This window comes from Aethalodelphis obliquidens, unplaced genomic scaffold, assembly GCF_003676395.1.
Source record: "Aethalodelphis obliquidens isolate GAN/ISIS:26980383/991018 unplaced genomic scaffold, ASM367639v1 scaffold33, whole genome shotgun sequence".
NCBI lineage: Eukaryota > Metazoa > Chordata > Mammalia > Artiodactyla > Delphinidae > Aethalodelphis > Aethalodelphis obliquidens.
Window position 1 is genome coordinate 8,255,691 of NW_020837977.1, and position 25,627 is coordinate 8,281,317.

General features: G+C 38.2%; 1 protein-coding gene across 1 annotated transcript in view; it reads right to left on the reverse strand.

The window, feature by feature from the left end:
* Nucleotides 1–2,495: 2,495 nt before the first annotated feature.
* PREX2 (phosphatidylinositol-3,4,5-trisphosphate dependent Rac exchange factor 2) overlaps nt 2,496–25,627 on the reverse strand; it is a 291,836-nt gene continuing 268,704 nt past the window's right edge. Inside the window, exons 39-40 of the mRNA XM_027127947.1 lie at nt 15,268–15,335; nt 2,496–9,185 (exon numbers count right to left, since the gene is read on the reverse strand). Coding sequence (XP_026983748.1) covers nt 9,140–9,185; nt 15,268–15,335 — 114 coding nt within the window. The 3' untranslated portion in view covers nt 2,496–9,139. The remainder of the gene's footprint in view (nt 9,186–15,267; nt 15,336–25,627) is intronic.

Consider the following 25,627-nt stretch of genomic DNA (forward strand, 5'->3'; position numbering starts at 1 on the left):
TGTGTGTGTGTGTGTGTGTGTGTGTGTGTGTGTGTGTGTGTGTGTGTCACCTAATAGCATCTCTGGAACACCAGTGTCTGGAACGCTGTTCTAAAACAAATAGCCTCTGCTTGTTGATTCCATTTTCTTCTTATTACTGCATTTTATTTGCAATCTCAGTGTAGCAGCAATATCCAAAAGGTCAAATTTAGTTATTGATTTTTGTTTCCACCAATGATTATTTCTTTTCACTTTTATGAGGTAGCCTATACAGTCAACAACATACACATTTTTCAAACTCCTCACTGGGATTTCATAATTCTTTATTACTGTTATGAACTAGATATCTCAATTTTCTTAACACGTAAAATGTCCAGACTTCTTAGTCTGGCATTCAGAGACCTATAGGATCCAGATTCAACCTTCTTTTCTATCCAGATCTCTCTCTAATCACATCCACAAATCTTTTGTTATTGAAGTATAGTTGATTTACAATGTTGTGTTAGTTTCAGGTGTACAGCACAGTGATTCAGTATATATATATATATATATATATAAAATATTCTTTTTCAGATTCTTTTCCATTATAGGTTATTGCAAAATACTAAGTATAGTTCCCTGTGCTATATAGTAGGTCCTTGTTGTTTATCTATTTTACATACGGTAGTGTGTATATGTTAATCCCAAACTCCTAATTTATCCCCGCTCCCTTTTCACCTTTGGTAACCGTAAGTTTGCTTTCTATGTCTGTGGGTCTATTTCTGTTTTGTAACTAAGTTCATTTGTATCTCTTTTTATTGATTCCACATATAAGCAACAACATACATTTGTCTTTGACTTACTTCACTTACTATAATAATCTCTTACTATAATAATCTCTAGGTCCATCCATGTTGATGCAAGTGGCATTATTTCATTCTTTTTTAGGGCTAATTCTCCATGGGTATATATATACCAAATCTTCTTTATCCACTCGTCTGTCGATGGACATTTAGGTTGTTTCCATGTCTTGGCTATTGTAAATAGTGCTGCAATGAACACTGGGGTGCATGTCTCTTTTCAAATTATAGTTTTCTCGGGATATATGCCCAGGAGTGGGAACACTGGATTATATGGTAACTCTATTTTTAGTTTTTTAAGTAACCTCCACTCTGTTCTCCATAGTGGTTGTACCAATTAACATTCCCACCAAAAGTATAGGCGAGTTCCTTTTTCTCCACACCCTCTTCAGCATCTACTGTTTGTAGACCTTTTTTTTCTGTTTTTTTTTTTTTTTTTTTTTTTGCGGTACACGGGCCTCTCACTGTTGTGCCCTCTCCCGTTGCGGAGCACAGGCTCTGGACGCGCAGGCTCGGCGGCCATGGCTCACGGGCCCAGCCGCTCCGCGGCATGTGGGATCTTCCCGAACCGGGGCACGAACCCATGTCCCCTGCATCGGCAGGCGGACTCTCAACCACTGCGCCACCAGGGATACCCTGTTTGTAGACTTTTTGATGATGGCCATCCTGACCAGAATGGTCTTTTGTGTTTCCAAACAAATTAAAAAATAGTTTGTTCTAGTTCTGTGAAAAAATGAGGCCACCATCACACTGATACCAAAACCAGTCAAAGATGCCACGAAAAAAGAAAATTAAAGGCCAATATTACTGATGAACATAGATGCAAAAATCAACAAAATACTAGCAAACCAAATCCAAGAATACAGTGAAAGGATCATACACCATGATCAAGTGGGATTTATCCCAGGGATATAAGGATTTTTCAACATCCACAAATCAATCCGTGTGATACCCCACATTAACAAACTGAAGAATAAAAACCATATGATAATCTCAATAGATACAGAAAAAGCTTTTGATAAATTCAACATCCATTTATGACTAAAAGCTCTCCAGAAAGTCAGTATAGAGGGAACATACTGCAACATTTTTAAAGACCATATATGACAAACCCACAGCTAACATCATACTCAAGGGTGAAAAGCTGAAAGCATTCCCTCTAAGATCAGGAACAAGACAAGGATGCCCACTCTCCACTTTTATTCAACATAGTTTTGGAAGTCCTAGCCACAGCAATCAGAGAAGAAAAAGAAATAAAAGGAATCCAAACTGGAAAAGAAGAAGTGAAACTATCACTCTTTGCAGATGACACAATACTATACATAGAAAATCCTAAAGACGTTACCAGAAAACTACTAGAGATCATCAATGATTTCAGTAAAGTTGCAGGGTACAAAATTAATGCACATTAAACTGCTGCAGTTTTATACACTAACAACAAAAGATCAGAAAGAGAAATTAAGGAAACAATCCCATTTACCATTGCATCAAAAAGAATACTATACCGAGGAATAAACCTACCTAAGGAGGCAAAAGACCTTTACTCTGAAAACTGTTAAGACGCTGATGAAAGAAACTGAAGATGACACAAACAGATGGAAAGATATACCGTGTTCTTGGATTGGAAGAATCAGTATTGTTAAAATGACTATACAATCCAAGGCAACCTATGGAATTCAATGCAATCCCTATCAAATTCCATTCACAAATCTTTTTTTGTTTTGATTTTTGGTATATAAAGAACTTTATAAAGCAATAATAAAAAGCAACAAACTCAGTAAAAATGTGCAAGCATCTAAACAGACAGTTCCTAAAAATCATTATATTAATAGCCAAAAACACAGGATAAAAGCTCAACGTCATTAGTTACCACATTCACAAATCTTAATCCTCTATCCAAACTGATCTACTCACCAACTCACCAAAATATCTGGCACATTTGCATCTCGCCTGTATGCATGATGTTTTTGTTAAAAAGGTTGCATTCCCTTCTTCCATTGCTTAATCTTACACATGCTGGAAGCTGACCTAGCCATCTCTCATTATTTCTGTATTTTTTTGTCAGTCTTCCCCTTCTAGACAGTAAACTCCACATGTGCAATAGCTATATATATTTAATCCATATATGGATTAAATAGCCAGCTTAGCTCAGTACCTGATAAGTAATTCCTAGGTGTCCCATAAAGAGATGTTGGATTGAATCTATTGATAAATTCATTGAATTTCTATAGTACCCATTTTTCATTGTCTTACCTCTCATTTTGTATTAGTGTGTATTGCCTTATGTTGGTAGTTACAATTCTGGTTTGTGCACCAAATCATCAATATATACCAAGTCCTTTAACTGCAGAGTTTGGGAATTATATGCATTTATAATTGCATATATTATGCAACTAGGCTAGGAGCTTATCCATAACAGGTACTGAATAAACCCTGGTAGATTGGCTAGTTAATTCAGGGAACACACAGCCTCTTATCTTCCATGAAGCTTTCCTGCTCACAGTTAGCTTCTTTTTCTAACAGTCACTGTCTCTACAACTCACCTTGGGTCATATTTGTAGACTTGTTTCACATGTTTATCAAATTTCTTCTACTGAGCTTGTGAATTCTTAAAGGGTGAAAAGCTCTGTTTCATGGATATTTGTGTCTCCTAAACAGGTGAGAACATAATAGAAATTAGTTAAATTTAAATGGATAGAAACTGAGATGGGCGTACTAGATTTCTCTTTATTATTTTTGACATGTACGATACAATGTCACTGTTCTAGTCTTTTTTATGCCGACAAAAATAAATGATATAAAATACATAATACACTTGATCATTTTAACACACACAAAATACTGAGTGATTGAAACTATGTTACATGTATATTTTACAAAGGAAAAGCAGACTACTATAATAATATATTTGGATGAAATTGTCATTACAGTTTGGGTGTTATACAATGTTAAATATGAATATATTCAAAAGAATCACTATTTATAGAACCAATTTGATATTTTAATGTTGAAAATAATGAATACTGGGTAAATGAATACTTATAAAAATATTTTTTAAACAAAAAGCTATGTTCTACTCATTTACTTGGCAGTTACAAAAATATACATTCATCTGAAACTCCAGTAAATTTGCTTGAGGCATTAGACACTCAAATTCAAATGTACTTTTTCTAGGGCATTTTACTTACTTAGCATTCTCGACTTCACACAGTATATATACATACATGGTATTAGAATAGGTTTGTGTTACAAATAATATCATTCCAAGTAAAAGACACAGAGGAGATTAACACAGCGGAGATACTGTTAAGATTTTTGAACCAAATACACGCAACACATAAATGAGGCCCACTGGCTGTGCCTTTTACAAAGTGAATTCTCAAACACGTTTGTTGAATGAACACATGAGTGGATAACATTTATTCTGTTGTTTGCACCCCAAATTAGCTATTCAAACTAGAACTATCATGTAAGAATTCAACAATTTTGTTCGTAATTGGCTACTTCTTCTGACGGCAAAGCCAGGTCAATAGACTCCAGGTGGAGCAGTAAACTAGTGCCAGTGATCAAAAGATGGCCTACCAGGTATGCTTACGGCATATTTAGACAGACATTCAACATACTGAACAACTATATAGTTCATACCTTCATACAAAATAAGACAGAAGAATCTAAGTAAGTTTTATAATGTATTACCGTAAAAACAAAACATTATAAATATATGTGTGTGTGTATATATATATATATATATATATCTTAGTACACCTAGTAGACTTCAGACATCTCTTCTCAGTGAGAGAAGCAAGCTATCCTGAGTGAAGTAGGCTATGTGTCTGCATAGCACAGCTTGGCAATATGAACGCTGAGATCACTGTTAAAAGCAAAGCTTTTACGTAGTAAAAATTTTGAAAACAAAAGACTAACCATGATAACTATTATGGAATCACAGCACCTACAAAGGTTATGGCCACTGTATGTAAAAGGAACCAGCCTAAGCCCACTCCTGGCCCAGATGCCTGCTGGAACTTTACCCCACCTCATCTGCTTCATCAAGGGTGAAACTTTTCTGAGGCTCATCCCTAACCCTTCAAAAAAGTTGATAAAGTTCAGAATATTTTTCTTAATCGAGGTTCAGATCATCCTAAATCGTTTCCAAAGCTTTTGCTTTCACGTTTATGCAGGGCAACTGACAATTCATTTGGCAAACTGGTTAATGTTAATATATATACATGTTAATGAAATAACTACTACTCACTTTGGGAAAGTAATTGAGGTATAATTTTGTACGATAATTCACTTAAAAATAAGCCTTTAAAAATGAAACATAGTTTTTGAAAATTCAGAAGCAATTTAGTCACATGATAAAGGTTAGTTTCATTATTACTAAATACAGTTAGTGAAGAAAATCTAAAAATGACCTTTAAAGTAAAATGTAAATGACTTAAATTAAGATCATTTTAAATTTCAATCTTATGTTTTACTGAAAATATAGATGAATAAAAGTATGCCCTCTATTCTGCACTAAATCATGCTACACAGGAAAAGATCTACGTGAACTAACGAAAGAATACTTTGGTGTTCTAATTGCAAATTTATTATTTTCAAATACATAGAGTAACTAACTCAACTGAATGCTTCCAAGTCAATAAACATTAGTTTTGCTGTTAAAATGTGTCCAAAGGGTTGAAAGTAGTTTGGTTTCTTAACTGAGTTAATATCCCCTAGGGATTTTTTTACCCATTCATTTTCTTGGCTTTTACAGTTAGTGCCAAGGTCAGTATCATTTCATTCTGAATTTAACTATCACAAAATTTAAATTAGTAGAGTCAGAACCAATATCAATATAATGTCATATGTATTATAGTATCATGAGAAATTAACCTACTTTTAAATTGAACATTGTTGCTGCAATAACAGTGGCCACTGAACACACAGTGAATCTAAGCCACTGGTAGAATATGATTTGAAAAGACAGAAAATAGTGTGAGACTTCCAAAATGGGGATATTGGTTCATAAAACAAAGCTTATACTCTAAATTCAAAATTACATATCCAATATAAGTAAAACTAGTACAAAAGTTCCTCCCTTCCTTCCTTCCTCCATGTTTCTTTCTCTCTTCCTTCCTTCCTTTCTTTCTTTCTTTCTTTTTCTTTCTCTTTCCCTCCTTCCTTCCTTTCTTCCCTCTTTCTTTCTTTCTTGTTAAATGTAATGAAAGTAGATGTAAAATTCTAGTCTCTTCAAATTACTCACACTTTCAATAATATACTAAATTTTGTAATACTTAATGAGAAAACTTTTTAAGATATGATGGAATGTTTAAGATTTATTGACCATGAATGACTAGTTAACAAGTATTTATGAATCAGTCCCATATTAAGAACCAAAATTTCTAGGTGTGACCTTCCCTTTTAGGTGGAGAGAGGCAGATGTCCAAACTCAGAACTTCAAAGTCGTCAGAACTTGGAAGAACTGTTAGCAGGCTTTTGTAATGTTTAAAGGTACACTGCTTGCAGAGGAGTATGTGAGCATTGAGGTAAACCCATTCTAAAAACTCAAGGCCAGTCTATGGTCACACCACCCTGAACATACCCGATCTCATCTAAAAACTCAAGGCCAGTCTATGGTCATACCACCCTGAACATACCCGCTCTCATCTAAAAACTCAAGGTCAGTTAAATGTCCGATGTCACACAGAGGTACATCATGGTGCTGAAGAGCTGTCTTTATTAATTCACTCATTCGACATTTTTTACTGTTATCACTGTTTTGGAATCATAGTCAAATTTTATATAATGTACTATTCCAGACTTTCAAAGCATATCTAAGACTGTTATCTTCAATTATGAGGGATATATCATGTTTTTTCAGATTGCAACAGCATTGGGTTACCTCATAATGTGTATCCAGAATGGTAAAATGTCCAGGGAATCCTATGGTTTTCATATATTAAAGGCATTTTACACATTTCAATTCACTTTTTTCTCAGTATAAGATGTATAGTTTAATGGCCCACACCACACATAACTCCAACTTTACTAACAAATAATTGGCAATATTACATTTCCTATATTAATAAGGAAAAGCAGCACAAGGTATTAAGAAGACAGACTTCCTGGGTTCAAATCCCGCTTCTACCACTTGTCAGCCATGTGATCTTGGGCAAGTCACTGGACTATTCTTTGCTTTACTTCCTCAATGGTAAAATGGGGGTGATGCAAAGAATATCACCTCAGATCACCATTAGGATTAATGAAGCAATAACAACAAAGTAAGGGGGAAGCACCTGGAGGTATTGCTTGGCAGGTAGAAATTACTTAGGTTTTAGCTACAGTTTTTATTACAATCAAAAATCACAGTGACTGATGGTAATATAAGTCATCACTAACTTCTGAGATTTTAATAAGTGCCAAGCACTCTGATAAGATGGTACACTTACACCATGTTTAACCCTTAAAACAATATTAAGTAACCCTATTATATAGAGATTTGATCTTAAAATATGCTAATTTGTAAATACTACAATAGCAGATGGTTTTCCCTGATGAAACAGCAAAGTACGACTGAAATGTTTAAGTGATCTCTTCATGCCTCTAATAAGGAACACTACTTCTAGGGTAGTGATTAGAAAACAGTAATGACAACATGAAAAGTACTTGCTGGTTAATCAGTTTTACTCGCTCATTAGCCCTGTGTTAAATGTAATCAAAATTTCAGTCCAGGAAAATCACAACTTACTAATTTCATGGACCTTCAGGGTCACTTGCAATAGTATCAAGAATGTTAAACCCCTGAAAGTGAAGAATATGTTTCATGTAGATATTTATATTAAGGTCATATCTTCATTAAATTCAAAGTGTTCAACTTTTTCTCTGAAATCTCTGATGTTGGTTTATTTTTCATTATAGATGTGTACTTAGCATAAAAGTCTTAAGTGCTTCTGTGCTGAATAACATTTATTATTAATTTGACCAGTATATAAAGGCCTCATGTATATGCAACACAGTATTTCTGTGATTCAATACACAACTGCTAGTGATGAAAGTTTTTTTAATAAGTGTTTGAAAACTATTATCAAATTTCATAAATTAAAATTTCATAATGGTTTGTATATACTGTAGTTATGAAAAGCATTTCACATAAGCAATTAATCTAAATCCACCTAAGTATCACAATCACAGTAAGGGCATAATTGTTTTGAAAATTACAGATTTAAAATCAATATTACTATATTCATTATGCTAAAAAAACAATGTTATTTTATCAATGTAGAAAGGATAAACATTATGTAAACTCTAGCATGAAAATAGAATACACCTTGTACTTTCATAAATTATCAAGGTCTCTAACAGTCCTTTTAAAGTTCAACAAATAAAGCTTTATTTTCTCATCTTATATATATATTACCTTGATAGAAAAACATTCAGCATGGTGTATTCTTTTAGGAGTCTGACATCTCATATGAAAGCCTTTAATAAAATAAGAGCTTTAGGTATCTTTCAAATTTAAAGGTTGACTTTTTAAATAAGCTTATTTTTCCCTCCTTCACCCTAGTCTTCCTTCCAACCCTCCCCCATCCCTGCCTCTCCCCATCTCCTGGACACCTACGGCGCAGCATCAGGACGCATCGCCCAAGGAAGCCACGCCCACTTCAGAGGCCAAGGACAGCATGGTTCCCTGGAACTGTCCACGAGCATAAAGGGTCCCTGAAAGCAGCTGGAAGAAGGTCTTGCTGGAGACCTCAGTCAGCTCTCTTCTCCTCTACTGAGAACCACTCCCTTAGAAAGAGTAAAGGATGCTCGTCACCTTTCACCCGCAAGCTACTTTCTCAGATGCAAGTGGGAGACAGAAAACCTAAGACACCCAGTCTCTATTGTCTGTCACATTTCTGTGTGATGATCTGGAAAGTGTGACCACATTTCTTCAATGACAGACTTCTTCAAACGGAAATATCCAACATAACGTGCTCCATTTGGAGAAGAGGAAAGCAAACACAATACAATAATTTTAATAAATGGGAAAGGAGGCACAATGGTTAACGTTTTATCTCTGCTATTTTTTTATGTAATCTCCAGGGATGGATCGTTCACGTTAACACACATGAAAGATCGGTTTGTGAAGCTGAGTTGTCTGAATGGACTTCCATCCATTTCCAGCACAAATATCTAAGTGCAAGCTGAACATTAGTTATTTACACCATGATGAAAGACCAAGAGAAGAAAATCCATTTTCTTATGTTGAGTGGAGAACGTTTAGCCAGCGCATCCTTTGTCTAGTCCAGTGTTCAGAAGCTTCTGCTTGCCTGGTCCCTTGGAGAGTCTCCTCATTCTTCTCCAGCTGGGGGAGGAGGCTCGCACAGCTTGTACAGCCTACAAAAGGCATGGGAAGGTGTGACAACAGCCCGGCATATTGACATTGCTTGACATGTTTTTATTTGTTTAACAAATACATTGACAATAATTTCTTGGTTTGGGAGACAGTCATGATCATGTCACCAATTTCACTAAAAATTGCCTGTGCGTTAGCAAACTCCAAAATTCCGGTTCTGTTATTACAAAACACCAACGTCTCTTTGCACATCTAGATGCCTATTGATGCTGCCGTTTCTACACCAGCTGCTTCTGTTGCAGTGCTGCCCACCCAGGCTGCTCACCCTGCTGGTAGCACAAGTGACTCTCCGAACGCTAGGAGATAATTACCATCATGTCTATCACGATTATCTTGTAGCAACGCAGCATCTACCTCTTACGGGTTACTGATTTTCCGACTTGTCTTAGAAATTTGCTTCCTTCTGTGCCATCCTGGGGGCGCTGGCAGCTGGTCATGGCTAGGCTGATGTGGCACAGTCCTGAGGCCTGAATATCAAGGCACGATTAGCTGGTGCTTCCTAAGGAATACCTGTCCAGCTCTGCCCACACTGTCACTCATCTGTCAATAGAATCAGGTGGAGATTCAAGTGGACTAAGGAATCCATCGGAACTGGCAGAGATGCTCCAAGATGCTCTCTCTTTGCATCGCAGGTCTAGTTTTTTGAAACCATACAGCATGAAGGCAAAGCTCAGGGGACTGAACTAGTAGGATTATACAAGTTCTAGTGGTCCACGTTTTTCTGAATGGTTGAATCCTAACTCCAGAACTCAAATAAAGGGGGATATAACCACTGCAACGGTAATACCCAGGGCACACCCACTATTAAGGCAGAACCTGAGAGAACACAAGCTGATCTAAGGTGGCTGGTTGTAAGCCTGTAGTCCTCAGGAATGCCCACGGCCACGCTGGTCCTACTTCAGAGCTTTGTCTGATGATCTAAAAATTTAAGGTGCAGATTTCAACTTTGCTCCATTTTAAAAGCACTCCAAACCCAGGACTTTCTGCGGTGACTCACTCTTTTACAGATGAAATTGAACACACTTTAAATGAGTTGTTGACAAATTTATCAAATTATAAATTTCCTCTCCCTTCAACATTTAATCCCATGGTCATTCGAAATCAAAGGGGAGAGAATGAAAAGGATTTAATATCGAGTTAGAAACCTTGTTAACAAAATGAACTTTCCTACTCTGGAAACACAGAGAAGTTACCGCCTCTGGAGTCTGGAAGGTGGTTAATACTGTACATGTCATCTCCATGGAAGAAAATGAACGCTGAAATGAGGACATCTCACATCAGAAAATTTATTTCATCCTTCCCGGAGAAAAGAATACATTAAACTGAGCTGATATTCTTAAAAGCTGCTTTTGCAGCTGAAGGATATGGTGTTGCTTCAAATTGCGTTCCCAGTGCTGGAATAATAGAATGATGGGAAAGTTCTTTTCCTCTTTTATTTCTATCATTTTATTTCCCTGAAAGTGCTGCTTAATGAGTGAAAAGGCACAGTGGACTTACGTAGAACAGGAACAGTCAGCTGGGTGGCAAATGTCCTATGCCTTGAGATCTGGGCTAAGACGTCACTTTCCATTACCTTGCACTGCATGTTTTCACACAGCGTAACTAATGCCACTGGGTAGAGCAGTCTTTGCAATATCCGTCTCGCAAATTGGGGAAAAGGCTACGCCCTGTGATCACCTAATAAAGTAATAGCTCTGGGTACCGCAGAGCTGGGCAGATGTAGCCTTTGGGGAGGCTTCTTGGAAGTAACTCAGGGTTATCTGAGTTCAGACACATCTGTCACGGAAATGGTGGGGCTTCGGGAATTGAGCACAGGCAGATGAAGTTTGTAAGTCAAATGTAATAGGTACGAGTTGGACTTTTGCTCTCTGCTGAGGCGTCTGCTTTTTGTCAGCTAAAGAGTTAGGTCACGGGAGTACTTTGCCCAGCATTTTGGAGCCCCTGCCGTATTCACATCCCACTCGTGCACATCGGGCCCTGCACAAAAAACGTTTGTTTCTGGGTCCACTTTCTCCTTTTCCTGTTGGGCTCAGGCGGCCATCCTGGAGCTGGCATTTCGAGCCCAAATTTAAGTCTGCAGAGAACAGAACTTTCCAACTTCAGTCTATAGATCATGCCCTTCATCTTTCTACATGGCACAAATAAAACCCGTGTTAAAGGAGACCACAAAGTGAATGCCTCCATTCAAGGCTAAATTATCAATAACACTCTGACCCAAGGCAATTCTCCCAATTTAACAGAGGGCAAAAACTGTCTCAGAGAAGATAAATAACCTGACTAAATAAGGTCACCTGGCAGGAACGGGACCCCAAATCATTTTTTTCACTTTTAACCACTACAATGTGCTGTCTCCCAAGTATGTAAATAAAGGAAATCAAATTTTCGTTACACAAGTAGTTTCCAAAGTGTGTAATGCAATAGAAAATAAGACCAGTGCGCCGTTACATCTGGAATGTCATATTTGGTTCTTGGTGAAGATATGTTTATTGTTCTGGCCAGTCAATATATGCTAGTTACAAGGAGGAGGAACCTCATTTGTATCAAAAGCATCTCCACATGGATGCCCAGCTGCACTTTACTGCCATCCCACCAAGTCAAGCTCATCATCTTTCCCACGCACGCTCTTTCTCCTCCATCTACTATCTCAGTGACTAGAACCTTTCACCATTGTCATCCAAGCCAAAGATTTGGTGGTCCTCCTAGAGTCTTCCTTTTCACTAACCTCCTACATCCAATCAGTGTCCAAAGCATCTGCTGCCTTCAGTCTTAGTTGTCCCCAAATGGCTCCTCCTAATGTTGCCAGACATAAATTCTAAAATCCAAATCTTCCAGAAAGATTGTTTATTAATGGCTCCTTATTGTCTTCAAGTTAAAATCAAGACTCTTCAATATCTTGCACAAGTCCCTTCCTGATCCAGCCCCTGCCTATGTCTCCAGCCTCACCCTGCATCATTCTTAAATCACATTCAACCGTCAGTCATAGAGATCTAGGTGTAGTTCTCAGAACGGGACGTGTTCTCTAGGCACTGGTGTCACTGCATCAGCTGAGGAAGACATTGATTACCATGCTGACTGGGGAAGGAATACTCTGCAACCTCTCCCCTCCATCCTTAGGCTGAGTTATGTGCCCCTTCTCTGTGTTCCCATGGCAATCTGTGCCATTCCTGTGATGGTGCTTTTTTTTAAATTGAAGTACAGTTGCTTTACAGTATTGTGTTAGTTTAAGGTGTAGAGCACAGTGATTCAGTATTTTTGTGGATTTATTCCATTATAGGTTGTTACAAGATAATGGGTGTAGTTCCCTGTGCTATACAATAAATCCTTGTTGTTTATCTATTTTATATATAGTATTTATATCTATTATCCTGTATGTCTAATTTGTCCCTCCCTCTTCCCTCTCCTCTTTGGTAGCCACAAGTTTGTTTTCTATGTCTGCGAGTCTCATTCTGTTTTATATACATATTCATTTGTATTATTTTTTAGATTCCACATATAAGTGATATCACATAGTATTTGTCTTTCTCTGTATGACTAATTTCACTCAGCATAATATTCTCTAGGTCCACCCACATGGTTACAAATGGCAGAATTTCATTCTTTTTTATGGCTGAGTAATATTCCAATGTGTGTGTGTGTGTGTGTGTGTGTGTGTGTGTGTGTGTATACACACATCTTCTTAAGTCATCTTCTTAAGTCAGTTTGTCTGTTGATGGGCATGGGTTGATTCCATGTCTTGCTATTGTAAACACTGCTGCTATGAACATTGGGGTGCATATATCTTTTCGAATTAGTGTTTTCGTTTTTTCCAGATACATGCCCAGCAGTGAAATTGCTGGATCATATGGTAGTTCAACTTTAGTTTTTTAAGGAACCTCCACACTGTTTTTCATAGTGGCTGCACTGCCATGGTTCTTATCACACACACACACTGTATACTAGTTTCATTTTATTCAGTTGTTGCTCTATGACACCTCACTGACTGGTAGAGGGGATTATGTCTTTATCCTTAGCTTTTATCAAAGTGCCTCATATCTACAAACACACAGCAGAAATTCAATATATGTTTGCTGAGTGAATTTTTTAAAAATGAAAGGCAGTGAATGGAGAAAGGAAAACTATAATAGAGATTCGTTGGGGATATGAGTCAAATACTATGTCAGTCAGAGACAGCAAACTTTATCTCCGTGAAGATGTTTCCAGAAACATTACCCGAGTCTTGCCTTGGAGGGCCTGGCCTGGAGAGACAGATGTGTTCTTCACTTTGATCTCTTTGGGACAGGAATCCTGGTTGCCAGATGGGAGGGATGCCAGATGCTCTGTGGTCCTTAGCAACCTCTCTGCACCCTCACAGAGTGTTTCTCACTTTCTCCCTCTCCTTGTGGTTGTGTTTCACTCATCCCTCTTTAACTGAAAGTTCCTTGAGGGCCGGAACGATTTCTGTCTCATGCTTACATTCTCCGTGGGGCACAGCAGAATGCTTTTCATTTCTTAGGTCCTCTAGAAATGTTTGTAGAATGAATGAAGGCATAACTAAAATTGAAGAATTACTCTAGATTTCTCTCTCAGGGCTGTTACCCCCTTGTAAAATATGTCAACTTTAGAACTGGCAGGTTTTATTGTGTTTCAAGTGTTTGAAACGTAACCCAATAAAAAACAAAGTGAGCTCATCAGTTTCTTTTCTCACGTTAAGTTTGCACATTGGTTTATTGATCAGGATGCTTACGTCTCATCCCCACTGTTTATTAGTGTTTATAAGCCCCAGCTAAGAAGACCTTGCTGAGCCATTATATTGTTTTCTTATTGGAATTTTAAAGCTTCACTGGGTTTATTACCCAAATATACCATGACTGCTAAGGTGCTGGAGAGATAATGCCTATGTGAAACGATTCTTTAGCAACAGAAAGTCTTAGATTCTAATCTCATCAACTATGAAAGATAACATTAGCAAGACTTGAGGATTAAAGAGAGGTAGGAGCCGGCACTGAAAATCAATGCGATTAGAATATGAGCACTCCATCTACTTTCAGGGGGAAAATGTTTTCCCTTTTGCAAGTACTTTCACTGCCCACATAGTTTTTCAGAATGAAATAGAACTTCATAAGTGCTGCAGTCATCAATCTCACTCTGGTAGTTGCTTTGTAAATAGAAACAAAGAGTGTCTCACCTGTGACAGTGCTTGGAGGGGGCTACTTTTTGTCAAAATGCAAATGCAGAAAAACAACCAAGTGTAAAAGAAATTTAACTTTGCCCTACTTCAAGATAGACGGCTGCCTACCCTAATGTCCCCAGGGAAGTCGAATCTTTGATGGCTGTTCCCATGTTTATTTATTTTAAAGGTGGATTACAGTCCTTTCTTATGATGATACGTGCACTGTGAACATCTGGTAGAATAACGAACCAAAAGCTCTTGCATTCATTCATTCATGCATTCTTGAAATCAGTTCAAATATTCTATGTTGGCACAAAAAGAATATTCCCTGCCTCTAAAGCATTCTTATTCAGGTTAGGCAGAGAGACATGGAACGATACACTGCAACACATCAAGGCTATAGTGGATCAATATACAAGATGCTAAAGGAACACAGAGAGGAAGAAAACTCAACCAAAGCTTCAAGGAGAAAATGGTCCCTAAGTTGGGTTTTGCGCTTATGTAGCAGTTTTTCATACAGACACAGATGGGACAGGTGATCATGCCAGAGGGAACAGCACATGCGATCAGAGAAGTATAAATGGCAATGGCATCTTGGTGGTTGGGCACAGTTGGAATACAGATTTCAGTAGTGCTTGTGTGGAGTTTTGTTTTTGAATTCAGGAAGGAACTTGAAAAATAGAATCATGTTGATAATGTTACCTCTAAGTTTGCTTCACCTAAAATTTCATTTAATCTGAGAGCATTTAAGCCTAATCACGTTTTGCCACCGAATGCTTACAAGGCTGACTTCCATGAGTATATTCAGTACTACACTGGGTGTATCCTGGGGTCGTTGCATTAGCTGTAAGTGACGCTGTCTGGGAAATGGTGGCAAGTCCTCTGGGAAAGAGTAGACATGGGGAATCACTCACCTCGGAGCAGACTGTGGGGTCCGGTCCCTGACTCCCAAATTCTTTGCTGTGTTCTGAACCCTTGCTCCCTGAAAGAAGTAAGGACAGTCACTTTTAGCTCTACATTGTGTTAGCAACCATTTAACATGCCATTAACATGTGAGTGTAGAGTATTGATTGCAACAATATATTTATATTTAACATCAAGAGAGACTGGATGAGGAGAAAGAAATCATCATCTGAGCATTTTCAGAATTAATGCTTTTAAGAATCAAAATACACTGATGTATTGTTTCAAAGGATTGATACTTATTTCAAAAGCCATCTAAATCATTTCAAAGTAAGGTAAAATGACAGCTTCCTGTTTATTATCTCATCTATGTCTTTATTCAATATTTAAGCAATTAACTTTTAAGACACTGAAACCAGGAAAGGAGCAGACTAGAAATACCTGCTCTGTGTCCCCACTTTCCTGGAACAGAAATCACAGTTCTATCATATGCATACAGCCTGTTTTGTCCTTAGCTGAATATTCAGCTATTTTAAACTTCATAGTATTTATCAAGAAAATCTTTCCTTAAACAGTTTAAAGCAATTTCTGGATGAGGCATATGCATGTGGATCTCTGAAATATAAGAATTCTGCCTCAAAGTTTATAGTACAAAGATAAAATGCTTTAGCAATGAAAAAGTCTTTGCAAATCTGTCAAGTTCATAAATATTCATTGTTCAGTTCCTAAGGGGAATGAGTTACTACATAGAAGCAAACACCAGGGTTTGGGGCTGAGTATAAATGGACGAGAGTGGTTTAAAAAACCCAAAACTCTCTCCCTGCTACTAAATGCTGATGGATGGGAAGGGAAGAAAGAAAAGGAGAAAAGAAAGAAAGAAAAAGAAAAGAGTATATTCTCTCAAGATGGACCAAATAAAGGAAAGCAAATAGGGAAAAGGGGGTGTGTATGGCAAAAAAACAGATGGGAAGAAATTTAGGAACTGCAATTATGAAGTTAAAAAACCCTCTTTATTTTGAAGTAATTTTAGACTTAGAGAAAAGTTTACAAGCAGAACAGAGAGGTCACATATTTTACCCACCAGGTAAACTCCCTCTAATTTTAACCCTTCACTTAATCACAGTATGATGATCAAAACCAGGAAATGCTATTAGCTAAGCTGCATGTCTTATTCACATTTCCCCATTTCCCTCCACTAATGTCCTCCTTTTCTATCCCAGAATCCAATCCAGGACCCCACACTGCATTTTGTCTTAGTATCTTCATGGTCTCCTCCAATCTGGGACAATTCCTCAGGCTTCCTTGGTCTTTCATGACCTTAATACTTGGCATGAGTACTGGTCATTGTTTTGCAGAATGTCTCTCATTTTGGGTTTGCCAGGTGTCTCCTTATGATTAGATAGAAGATCTGTATTTTGGGCAAGAAAATCACAGAAGTGATGCTGTATCTTCTTAGTGCATCATATCACTGAGGCGGATCATCATCATATCATATAATGTCTAGATGTCTTGTCACCAGTGACATTAACTCTCATCACTAGGGTAAGGTTGTGTCCACCAGATTTTTCCACTGTAAATCACCAGCTTTCTTTTTGTACTTAATAAATCTGTTGTGAGAGAAACTGTGAGACTATGCCCACATCCTGCTTCTCTTCAAACTTGTGCTCACTGATTTTAGCCTCTATTGGTGCCTCTTGCCCGCATCAATACCACTGTAGTGTTTGTGAACTGGAATGCTTCTGTAAAGAAGAGTTATCCCTTCTCCCCAAACTATTTATGTATTCAAGTATTTATTTAAATCAGTATGGATTCATGGCTATTTATTTTATCCTATGATTATAATCCAACATTTTTATTATTAGTAACATTTTGTTCAAATTGCTCCAGTTTTGGATGCTGGGAGCTCCTTCAGTTTGCTTCTCGTGTCCTGTTCATAGAACCACCATCATTTTTGAGTACCTGTTTATTTTCTGGAACCTCAAGATGCTCCAGGCTCATCTTTCCTGTCTCAGCTGGGAATTAACCACTTCACCAAGAATCCCTGGCTCTTTTTTTTTTTTTTTTTTGAATAGATCTTTATTGGAGAATAATTGCTTCACAGTATGGTGTTGGTTTCTGTTGCACACCAAAGTGAAACAGCTGTATGCATACATATGTCTCCATGTGCCCTCCCTCTTGAGCCTCCCTCCCACCCTCCCTATCCCACCCCTCTAGGTCATCGCAAAGCACCGAGCTGCTCTCCCTGTGCTATGCGGCTGCTTCCCACTAGCTATCTATTTTACATTCAGTAGTGTATATATGTCGATGCTACTCTCACTTTGCCCCAGCTTGCCCCTCCCACCTCGTGTCCTCAAGTTCATTCTCTATGTCTACATCTTTATTCCTGCCCTGCACCTAGGTTCATCAGTACCATTTTTTTCTTTAGATTCCATATATATGCATTAGCATATGGTATTTGTTTTTCTTTTTCTGACTTACTTTACTCCGTATGAAAGGCTCTAGAGCCAACCACATCACTACAAATAACTCAATCTCATTTCTTTTTATGGCTGAGTAATGTTCCTTTGTATGTATGTGCCACATCTTCTTTATCCATTCATCTGTCGATGGACACTTAGGTTGCTTCCATGTCCTGGCTATTGTAAATACTGCTACAATGAACACTGTGGTACATGTCTCTTTTTGAATTATGGTTTTCTCAGGGTATATGCCCAGTAGTGGGATTGCTGAGTCATATGGTAGTTCTATTTTTAGTTTTTTAAGGAACCTCCATACTGTTTTCCATAGTGGTTGTATCAATTTACATTCCTACCAACAGTGCAAGAGGGTTCCGTTTTCTCTACACCCTTTCCAGCATTTATTATTTTTAGATTTTTTGATAATGGCCATTCTGACCGGCATGAGGTGATACCTCATCGTAGTTTTGATTTGCATTTCTCTAATGATTAGTGATGTTGAGCATCTTTTCATGTGCCTCTTGGCCAACTGTATGTCTTCCTTGGTGAAATGTCTATTTAGGTCTTTGCCCATTTTTTAATTGGATTTTTTGTTTTTTTGATATTGAGCTCCATGAGCTGCCTGTATATTTTGGAGATTAATCCTTTGTCTGTTGTTTCATTTGCATATATTTTCTCCCATTCTGATGGTTGTCTTTTTGTCCTGTTTATGGTTTCCTTTGCTGTGTAAAAGCTTTTAAGTTTAAATAAGTCCCATTTGTTTACTTTTGCTTTTATTTCCGTTACTCTAGGAGGTGGGTCAAAAAAGATCTTGCTGTGGTTTATGTAAAAGAGTGTTTTTCCTATGTTTTCCTCTAAGAGTTTTATAGTGTCTGACCTTACATTTAGGTCTTTAATCCATTTGGAGTTTACTTTTTGTATGGTGTTAGGTCGTGTTCTAATTTCGTTCTTTTACATGTAGCTGTCCAGTTTTCCCAGCACCACTTACTGAAGAGACTGTCTTTTCTCCATTGTATGTTCTTGCCTCTTTTGTCATAAATTAGGTACCCACATGTGCATGGGTTTATCTCTGGGCATTCTATCCTGTTCCATAGATCTATATTTCTGTTTTTTGTGCCAACCATACTGTCTTGATTACTGTAGCTTTGTGGTATAGTTTGAAGTTGGGGAGCCTGATTTCTCCAACTCCATTTTTCTTTCTCAAGATTGCTTTGGCTATTTGGGGTCTTTTGTGTTTCCATATGAATTGTAAAATTTTTTGTTCTAATTCTGTGAAGAATGCCATTGGTAGTTTGATAGGGATTGCACTGAATCCATAGATCGCTTTGGGTAGTAGAGTCATTTTCACAATATTGATTCTTCCAATCCAAGAACATGGTATATTTCTCCATCTGTTTATGTCATCTCTCATCAGTGTTTTATAGTTTTCTAAGTACAAGTCTTTTGCCTCCTTAGGCAGGTTTATTCCTAGGTATTTTATTCTTTTTGCTGCAATGGTAAATAGGAGTGTTTCCTTAACTTCTCTTTCTGATTTTTTGTTGTTGGTATATAGGAATGCCAGAGACTTCCGTGCATTAATTTTGTATCCTGCAACCTTACCAAATTCATTGATTAGTTCTAGTAGTTTTCTGGTGGCATGTTTAGGATTTTCTGTGTATAGTATCATGTCATCTGCAAAGAGTGACAGCTTTACTTCTTCTTTTCCAATTTATATTCCTTTTATTTCTTTTTCTTCTCTGATTGCCGTGGCTAGGACTTCCAAATTTATGTTGAATAAGAGTGCTGAGAGTGGACATCCTTGTCTTGTTCCTGACCTTAGTGGAAATGCTTTCAGTTTTTCACCATTGAGTATAATGCTTGCTGTGGGTTTGTCATATGTGGCCTTTATTATGTTGAGGTAGGTTCCCTCTATGCCCATTTTCTGAAGAATTTTTATTATAAATGGGTGTGAATTTTGTCAAAAGCATTTTCTGCATCTACTGAGATGATCATATGGTTTTTATTCCTTAATTTGTTAATATGATGTATCACATTGATTGATTTGCATATATTGAAGAATCCTTGCATCCCTGGGATAAATCCCACTTGATCATGGTGTATGATCCTTTTAATGTGCTATTGGATTCTGTTTACTAGTATTTTGTTCAGGATTTTTGCAACTATGTTCATCAGTGATATTGGTCTATAGCTTTCTCTTTTTTGTGATATCTTTTTCTGGTTTTGGTATCAAGGTGATTCTGGCTTCGTAGAATGAATTTGGGAGTGTTTCTCCCTCTGCAATTTTTTGGAAGAGTTTGAGAAGGATCAGTGTTAGCTCTTCTCTAAATGTTTGATAGAATTCGCCTGTGAAGCCATCTGGTCCTGGACTTTTGTTTGTTGGAAGATTTTAAATTACAGTTTCAATTTCAGTGCTTGTGATAGGTCTGTTTATATTTTCTAATTCTTCCTGGTTCAGTCTTGGAAAATTGTACCTTTCCAAGAATTTGTCCATTTCTTCATGCTTGTCCATTTTACTGGCATAGAGTTGTTTGTAGTAGTCTCTTATAATCTTTTGTATTTCTGTTGTGTCAGTTGTGATTTCTCCTTTCTCATTTCTAATTTTATTGATTTGTGTCCTCTCCCTTTTTTTCTTGATGAGTCTGGTTAAGGGTTTATCAATTTTGTTTATCTTCTCAGAGAACCTGCTTTTAGTTTTATTGATCTTTGCTATTGTTTTCTTCATTTGTATTTCATTTATTTCTGCTCTGATCTTTATGATTTCTTTCCTTCTACAGACTTTGGGTTTTCCTTGTTCTTCTTTCTCTAGCTGTTTTAAGCGTAGGGTTTGATTGTTTATTTGAGATTTTTCTTGTTTCTTGAGGTGGGACTGAATTGCTATAAACTTCCCTGTTAGAACTGCTTCTGCTGCATCCCATAGGTTTTGGGTCATCGTGTTTTCATTGTCATTTGTTTCTATGTATTTTTTAATTTCTTCTTTGATTTCTTCAGTGATCTCTTGATTATTTAGTAGCACACTGTTTAGCCTCCATGTATTTGTGTTTTTTACAGTTTTTGCCTGTAATTGATTTCCAATCTCATAGTGTTGTGGTCAGAAAAGATGCTTGATACGATTTCAATTTTCTTAAATTTTCCGAAGCTTGATTTGTGACCCAAGATGTGATCTATCCTGGAGAATGTTCCATGTGCAGTTGAAAAGAAAGTGTATTCTGCCACTTTTGGGTGGAATGTTCTGTAAATATCAATTAAATCTATCTGGTCTTTTGTGTCCTTTAAAGCTTGTGTTTCCTTATTTATTTTCATTTTGGATGATCTGTCTGTTGGTGTAAGTGGGGTGTTAAAGTCCCCTACTATTATTGTGCTACTGTCAATTTCTCCTTTTATGGTTGTTAGCATTTGTCTTATGTACTGAGGTGTTCCTATGTTGGGTGCATAAACATATATAATTGTTATATCTGCTTCTTGGATTGATCCTTCGATCATTATGTAGTGTCCCTCCTTATCTCTTGTATCAGTCTTTAAAGTCTATTTTATCTGATATGAGTATTGCTACTCCAGCTTTCTTTTGATTTCCATTTTCATGCAATATCTTTTTCCATCTCTTCACTTTCAGTCTGGATGTGTCCCTATGTCTGAACTGGGTCTCTTTTAGACAGCATATACATGGGTCTTCTTTTTGTATCCATTCAGCCAGTCTGTGTCTTTTTGTTGGGGCATTTAATCCATTTACATTCAAGGTTACTACCAATATGCATGTTCCTATTACCATCTTCTTAATTGTTTTGGGTTTGTTTTTGTGGGTCTTTTTCTTCTGTTGTGTTTCCCCCCCAGAGAACTTTCTTTAGCATTTGTTGTAAAGCTGGTTTGGTGGTGCTGAATTCTCTTAGCTTTTGCTTGCCCTAAAAGCTTTTGATTTCTCCATCAAATCTGAATGAGATCCTTGGTGGGTAGAGTAATCTTGGTTGTAGGTTTTTCTCTTTCATCACTTTAAGTATATCCTGCCACTCCCTTCTGGCCTGCAGAGTTTCTGCTGAAAACTCAGCTGATAACTTTATGGGGATTCCTTTGTATGTTTTTTGTTTTTCCCTTGCTGCTTTTAATATTTTTACTTTGAATTTAATTTTTTGTTAGTTTGATTAATATGTATCTTGGTGTGTTTTTCCTAGGGTTTATCTTGTATGGGACTCTCTGTGCTTCCTGGACTTGGGTGACTATTTCCTTTCCCATGGTAGGGATGTTTTCGACTATAATCTCTTCAAATATTTTCTCAGACACTTTCTTTTTCTCTTCTTCTTCTTTATAGGGACCCCTATAACTCGAATGTTGGTGCATTTAGTGTTGTCCCAGAGGTCTCTGAGATTGTCTTCAATTCTTTTCATTTTTTTTTCTTTTTTCTGCTCCTCGGCAGTTATTTCCACCATTTTGTCTTCCAGCTCACTTATTCGTTCTTCTGCCTCAGTTATTCTGTTATTGATTCCTTCCAGTGTATTTTTCATTTCAATTATTGTGTTGTTCATCTTTAGTTCATCTTTATTCTTTAGTTCTTCTAGATCTTTTTTAAACATTTCTTGTATTTTCTCAATGTGTGTCTCCATTCTATTTCTGAGATTCTGGATTATGTTTACTATCATTACTCTGAATTCTTTTTCAGGTAGATTGTCTAGTTCCTCTTCATTTATTTGGTCTTGTAGGTTTTTACCTTGCTCCTTCATCTGTGACATATTTTTTTGCCATCTCACTTTTTTTTTTCTTTTTAATGAGTGGAATTGTGTTCCTGTCTTACTGGTTGTTTTGCCTGAGGCTTCCAACACTGGAGTTTGTAGGCTATTGGATAGAGCTGGGTCTTGGTGATGAGATGAGGACCTCTGTGAAGCCTCACTCCGATGAATATTCTGTGGGGTCTGAGGTTCTCTATTAGTCCAGTGGTTTGGACTCAGAGCTCTCACTGCAAGAGCTTCAGCCCCACCCCCGGCTCATGAACCAAGATCCCGCAAGCCACATGGGACGGCAAAAAAATAAAAAAAGTAACAATAACAAAGTAAAAAGTAAAATTAGACTAGGAAACTAACAGATATGTTAGAAAGAATCTAAAAATAAAAATATAGATGAATCAACAACTGGAACGTACAACAGTACCACAATAATAACAAAAGGGGGGGAGGGAAAAGAAAAAAGGGGGGGAAGGCCTTGGCTGTGGAGGGCGGGGTCTAAGCAAAGGTGAGGTTTGGGTGGTGGGCGGGGCGTATATTTAAAAGACCTTCCAGGCTGGAAAAGGCCCTGGGGGCTGTGGGGGGGTGGGGCTTAGGCTCAAGAAACAGAAGCGGCCAGGCGTGCCCCCCACCCCTGGTCTCAGAGGGCTGGGGACCTCACCTTGGAGCCTAGCAGGCTCCCTGGGCCCGAATGGATGGGGTAAACGCCCTCCGTTCTTCTCCCGCTCCTCCTGGAGGGCACCTCCTGCGTGCCTCTCCTGATCTCCCCGACTTCAGAGGCACCGATCCTGTCTGGCCTCCACTTTTCTTCCCCCTTTATTCTCCCCACATCCTACCGGTTCATTTGGGGGTTCCTCCTGTCTCCTCAGGCCTCAGGGTCTCCCACCAATGGCTAGCAGGCACCCTAGTTGTGGGGAGACGCTAACTCGGCGTCTTCTCACACTGCCCGAATCCCTGGCTCTTTTTTTTTTTTTTTGCGGTACGCGGGCCTCTCACTGTTGTGGCCTCTCCCGTTGTGGAGCACAGGCTCCGGACATGCAGGCTCAGCGGCCATGGCTCACGGGCCCAGCCGCTCCGCGGCATGTGGAATCTTCCCAGACCAGGGCATGAACCCGTGTTCCCTGCATCGGCAGGCGGACTCTCAACCACTGCACCACCAGGGAAGGCCTTCCCTGGCTCTTTTTAATGGAGAATGATATTTAGAACTCAAGATCTGGACAGTGGGTATGCCCATTACTACTACTGGTGTGTAACTGCTTCTAGGTCTTCTCAGTGGGCTGAGCTAGTTGATTAGTGTAAATGTACTGAAACATCTATATTTCTTTCTACATCTATCTATATCTCTGTGTGTATGTGTGTATGTGTCCATGCATTCAAGCTGATACTTCCGGTTCCAATCCAGTACCCCAGGGTTCATTCTAAATTCCAGGCTTCTCCCTTTCCTTATTTGTAACTTCTTTCTCAGACAGTAAGAAACCTGACTCTCAGTATTCACAATATACTTACTTATTTGTTCAGTCCTACCAAAGACATTAACTAGTTTTAGAATCTCTAAATCGTATCCCTGTGAGAAACAGATTTACCAACTGGAATATGGTATTTTTGTATAATTATTTTTGTCTTTAGTCTCATGATATTCCATTAAATAATTTCTAGAAAGATTTTTGCTTAAAAGATTTCAAATAAAATTGAAGCTCATCATGCTGAACACATCTGCTGGTATACTCCATTTGGAATTCAGCCATATAATTCTTCTTATACTCGATGTGCCAGCGACTTGAATTTTTACACCTTGCTCATGGTTTCCCTCTACTAAACACCCTCTCTGTCCTTTTCCCTACATGTCTGCATCACATTTATCCTCCAAGGCCCAAATCAATTATTGGTTGGTCATTCACTATATTAGGTACTGTTTTAAATGCATTCAGCATTCAAGCCTCAAAACAACAGTATGAAGCAAGCATTATACCATTATTATCTTTGTCTTAATAATGAGGAAATTAAGCAACAGAGAAGCTAAGAGTCTTGCCTCAAATCACACACACAGTAAACACTAGAGCTGGGATTCAAGCTGAGGGTGCGTGGCCCTAGAATCTGTGCTCTTGGCTACTATCACATATTTACTTCCTGCATGAAGCCTTTTTCTAGTTCTCCTAGGTAGAACTAATTCATTGCCTAAACATCACTTAGCATTTCCTCTATACTGGGTATTAATGTAGAAACCAGTGATACCATCATGACATACACTCGGTGTCCCAGCCATTCAGGGGCTCACAGTCTACTCGTTTACTTGTTCCCTGTTTTACGTCCTCATGCACTGAGGTTGTGCACCCCGGAGAGCACTTGCCTGTGGGTGCACCATGATGATTTGCCCACACATGTCCGCCATGAGGCCGGGCAAGAAGCTGATCGTCCTTGGTCTTTGTCCTTAGTGCTCAGTATAAAGCCCTGATACTGGAGGTCAGGAGACAGAATTCTTCAGAATCCAAATTTTTATTAAAAAGGTCAGAAAAGAATTTGGGGTAGACTTCTACCAAAAAATACTTAGAACATATAATTTAGAGGATAGGAGACTTTAAGCTTATAATGTAAATTAGAGCTTCTACCTCAAACCATTTTTTTTTTTTTTTTTTTTTTTTTGGCCACACTGCACGGCATGCAGGATCTTAGTTCCCCAACCAGGGATCAAACCCGTGCCTCCTGCATTGGGAGCATGGAGTTTTAACCACTGGACCTCCAGGGAAGTCCTCAAACCATTTACTAATCATATCAGTTGGTTATGTAAAAATTCTGCCTAGGATCATTATAATCATTACCCACAAATTGCATGGGCATACTACCTTTCCCTTCTTTTATCTTTTCTTCTAACTCAACCACATAATTAAAACAACTCTATTGGGCTTCCCTGGTGGCGCAGTGGTTGAGAGTCCGCCTGCCAATGCAGGGGACGCAGGTTCGTGCCCTGGTCCGGGAAGATCCCACATGCTGCGGAGCGGCTGGGCCCGTGAGCCATGGCCGCTGAGCCTGTGCGTCCGGAGCCTGTGCTCCGCAACAGGAGAGGCCACAGCAGTGAGAGGCCCGCGTACCACAAAAAAACAAACAAACAAACAAAAATAAACAACTCTATTAAAACTACATCATGAAATCTGTTCATGAAAACTATACAGTTGGCCACCATATCTGTGGGCTTTGCATCTGCAGATTCAATC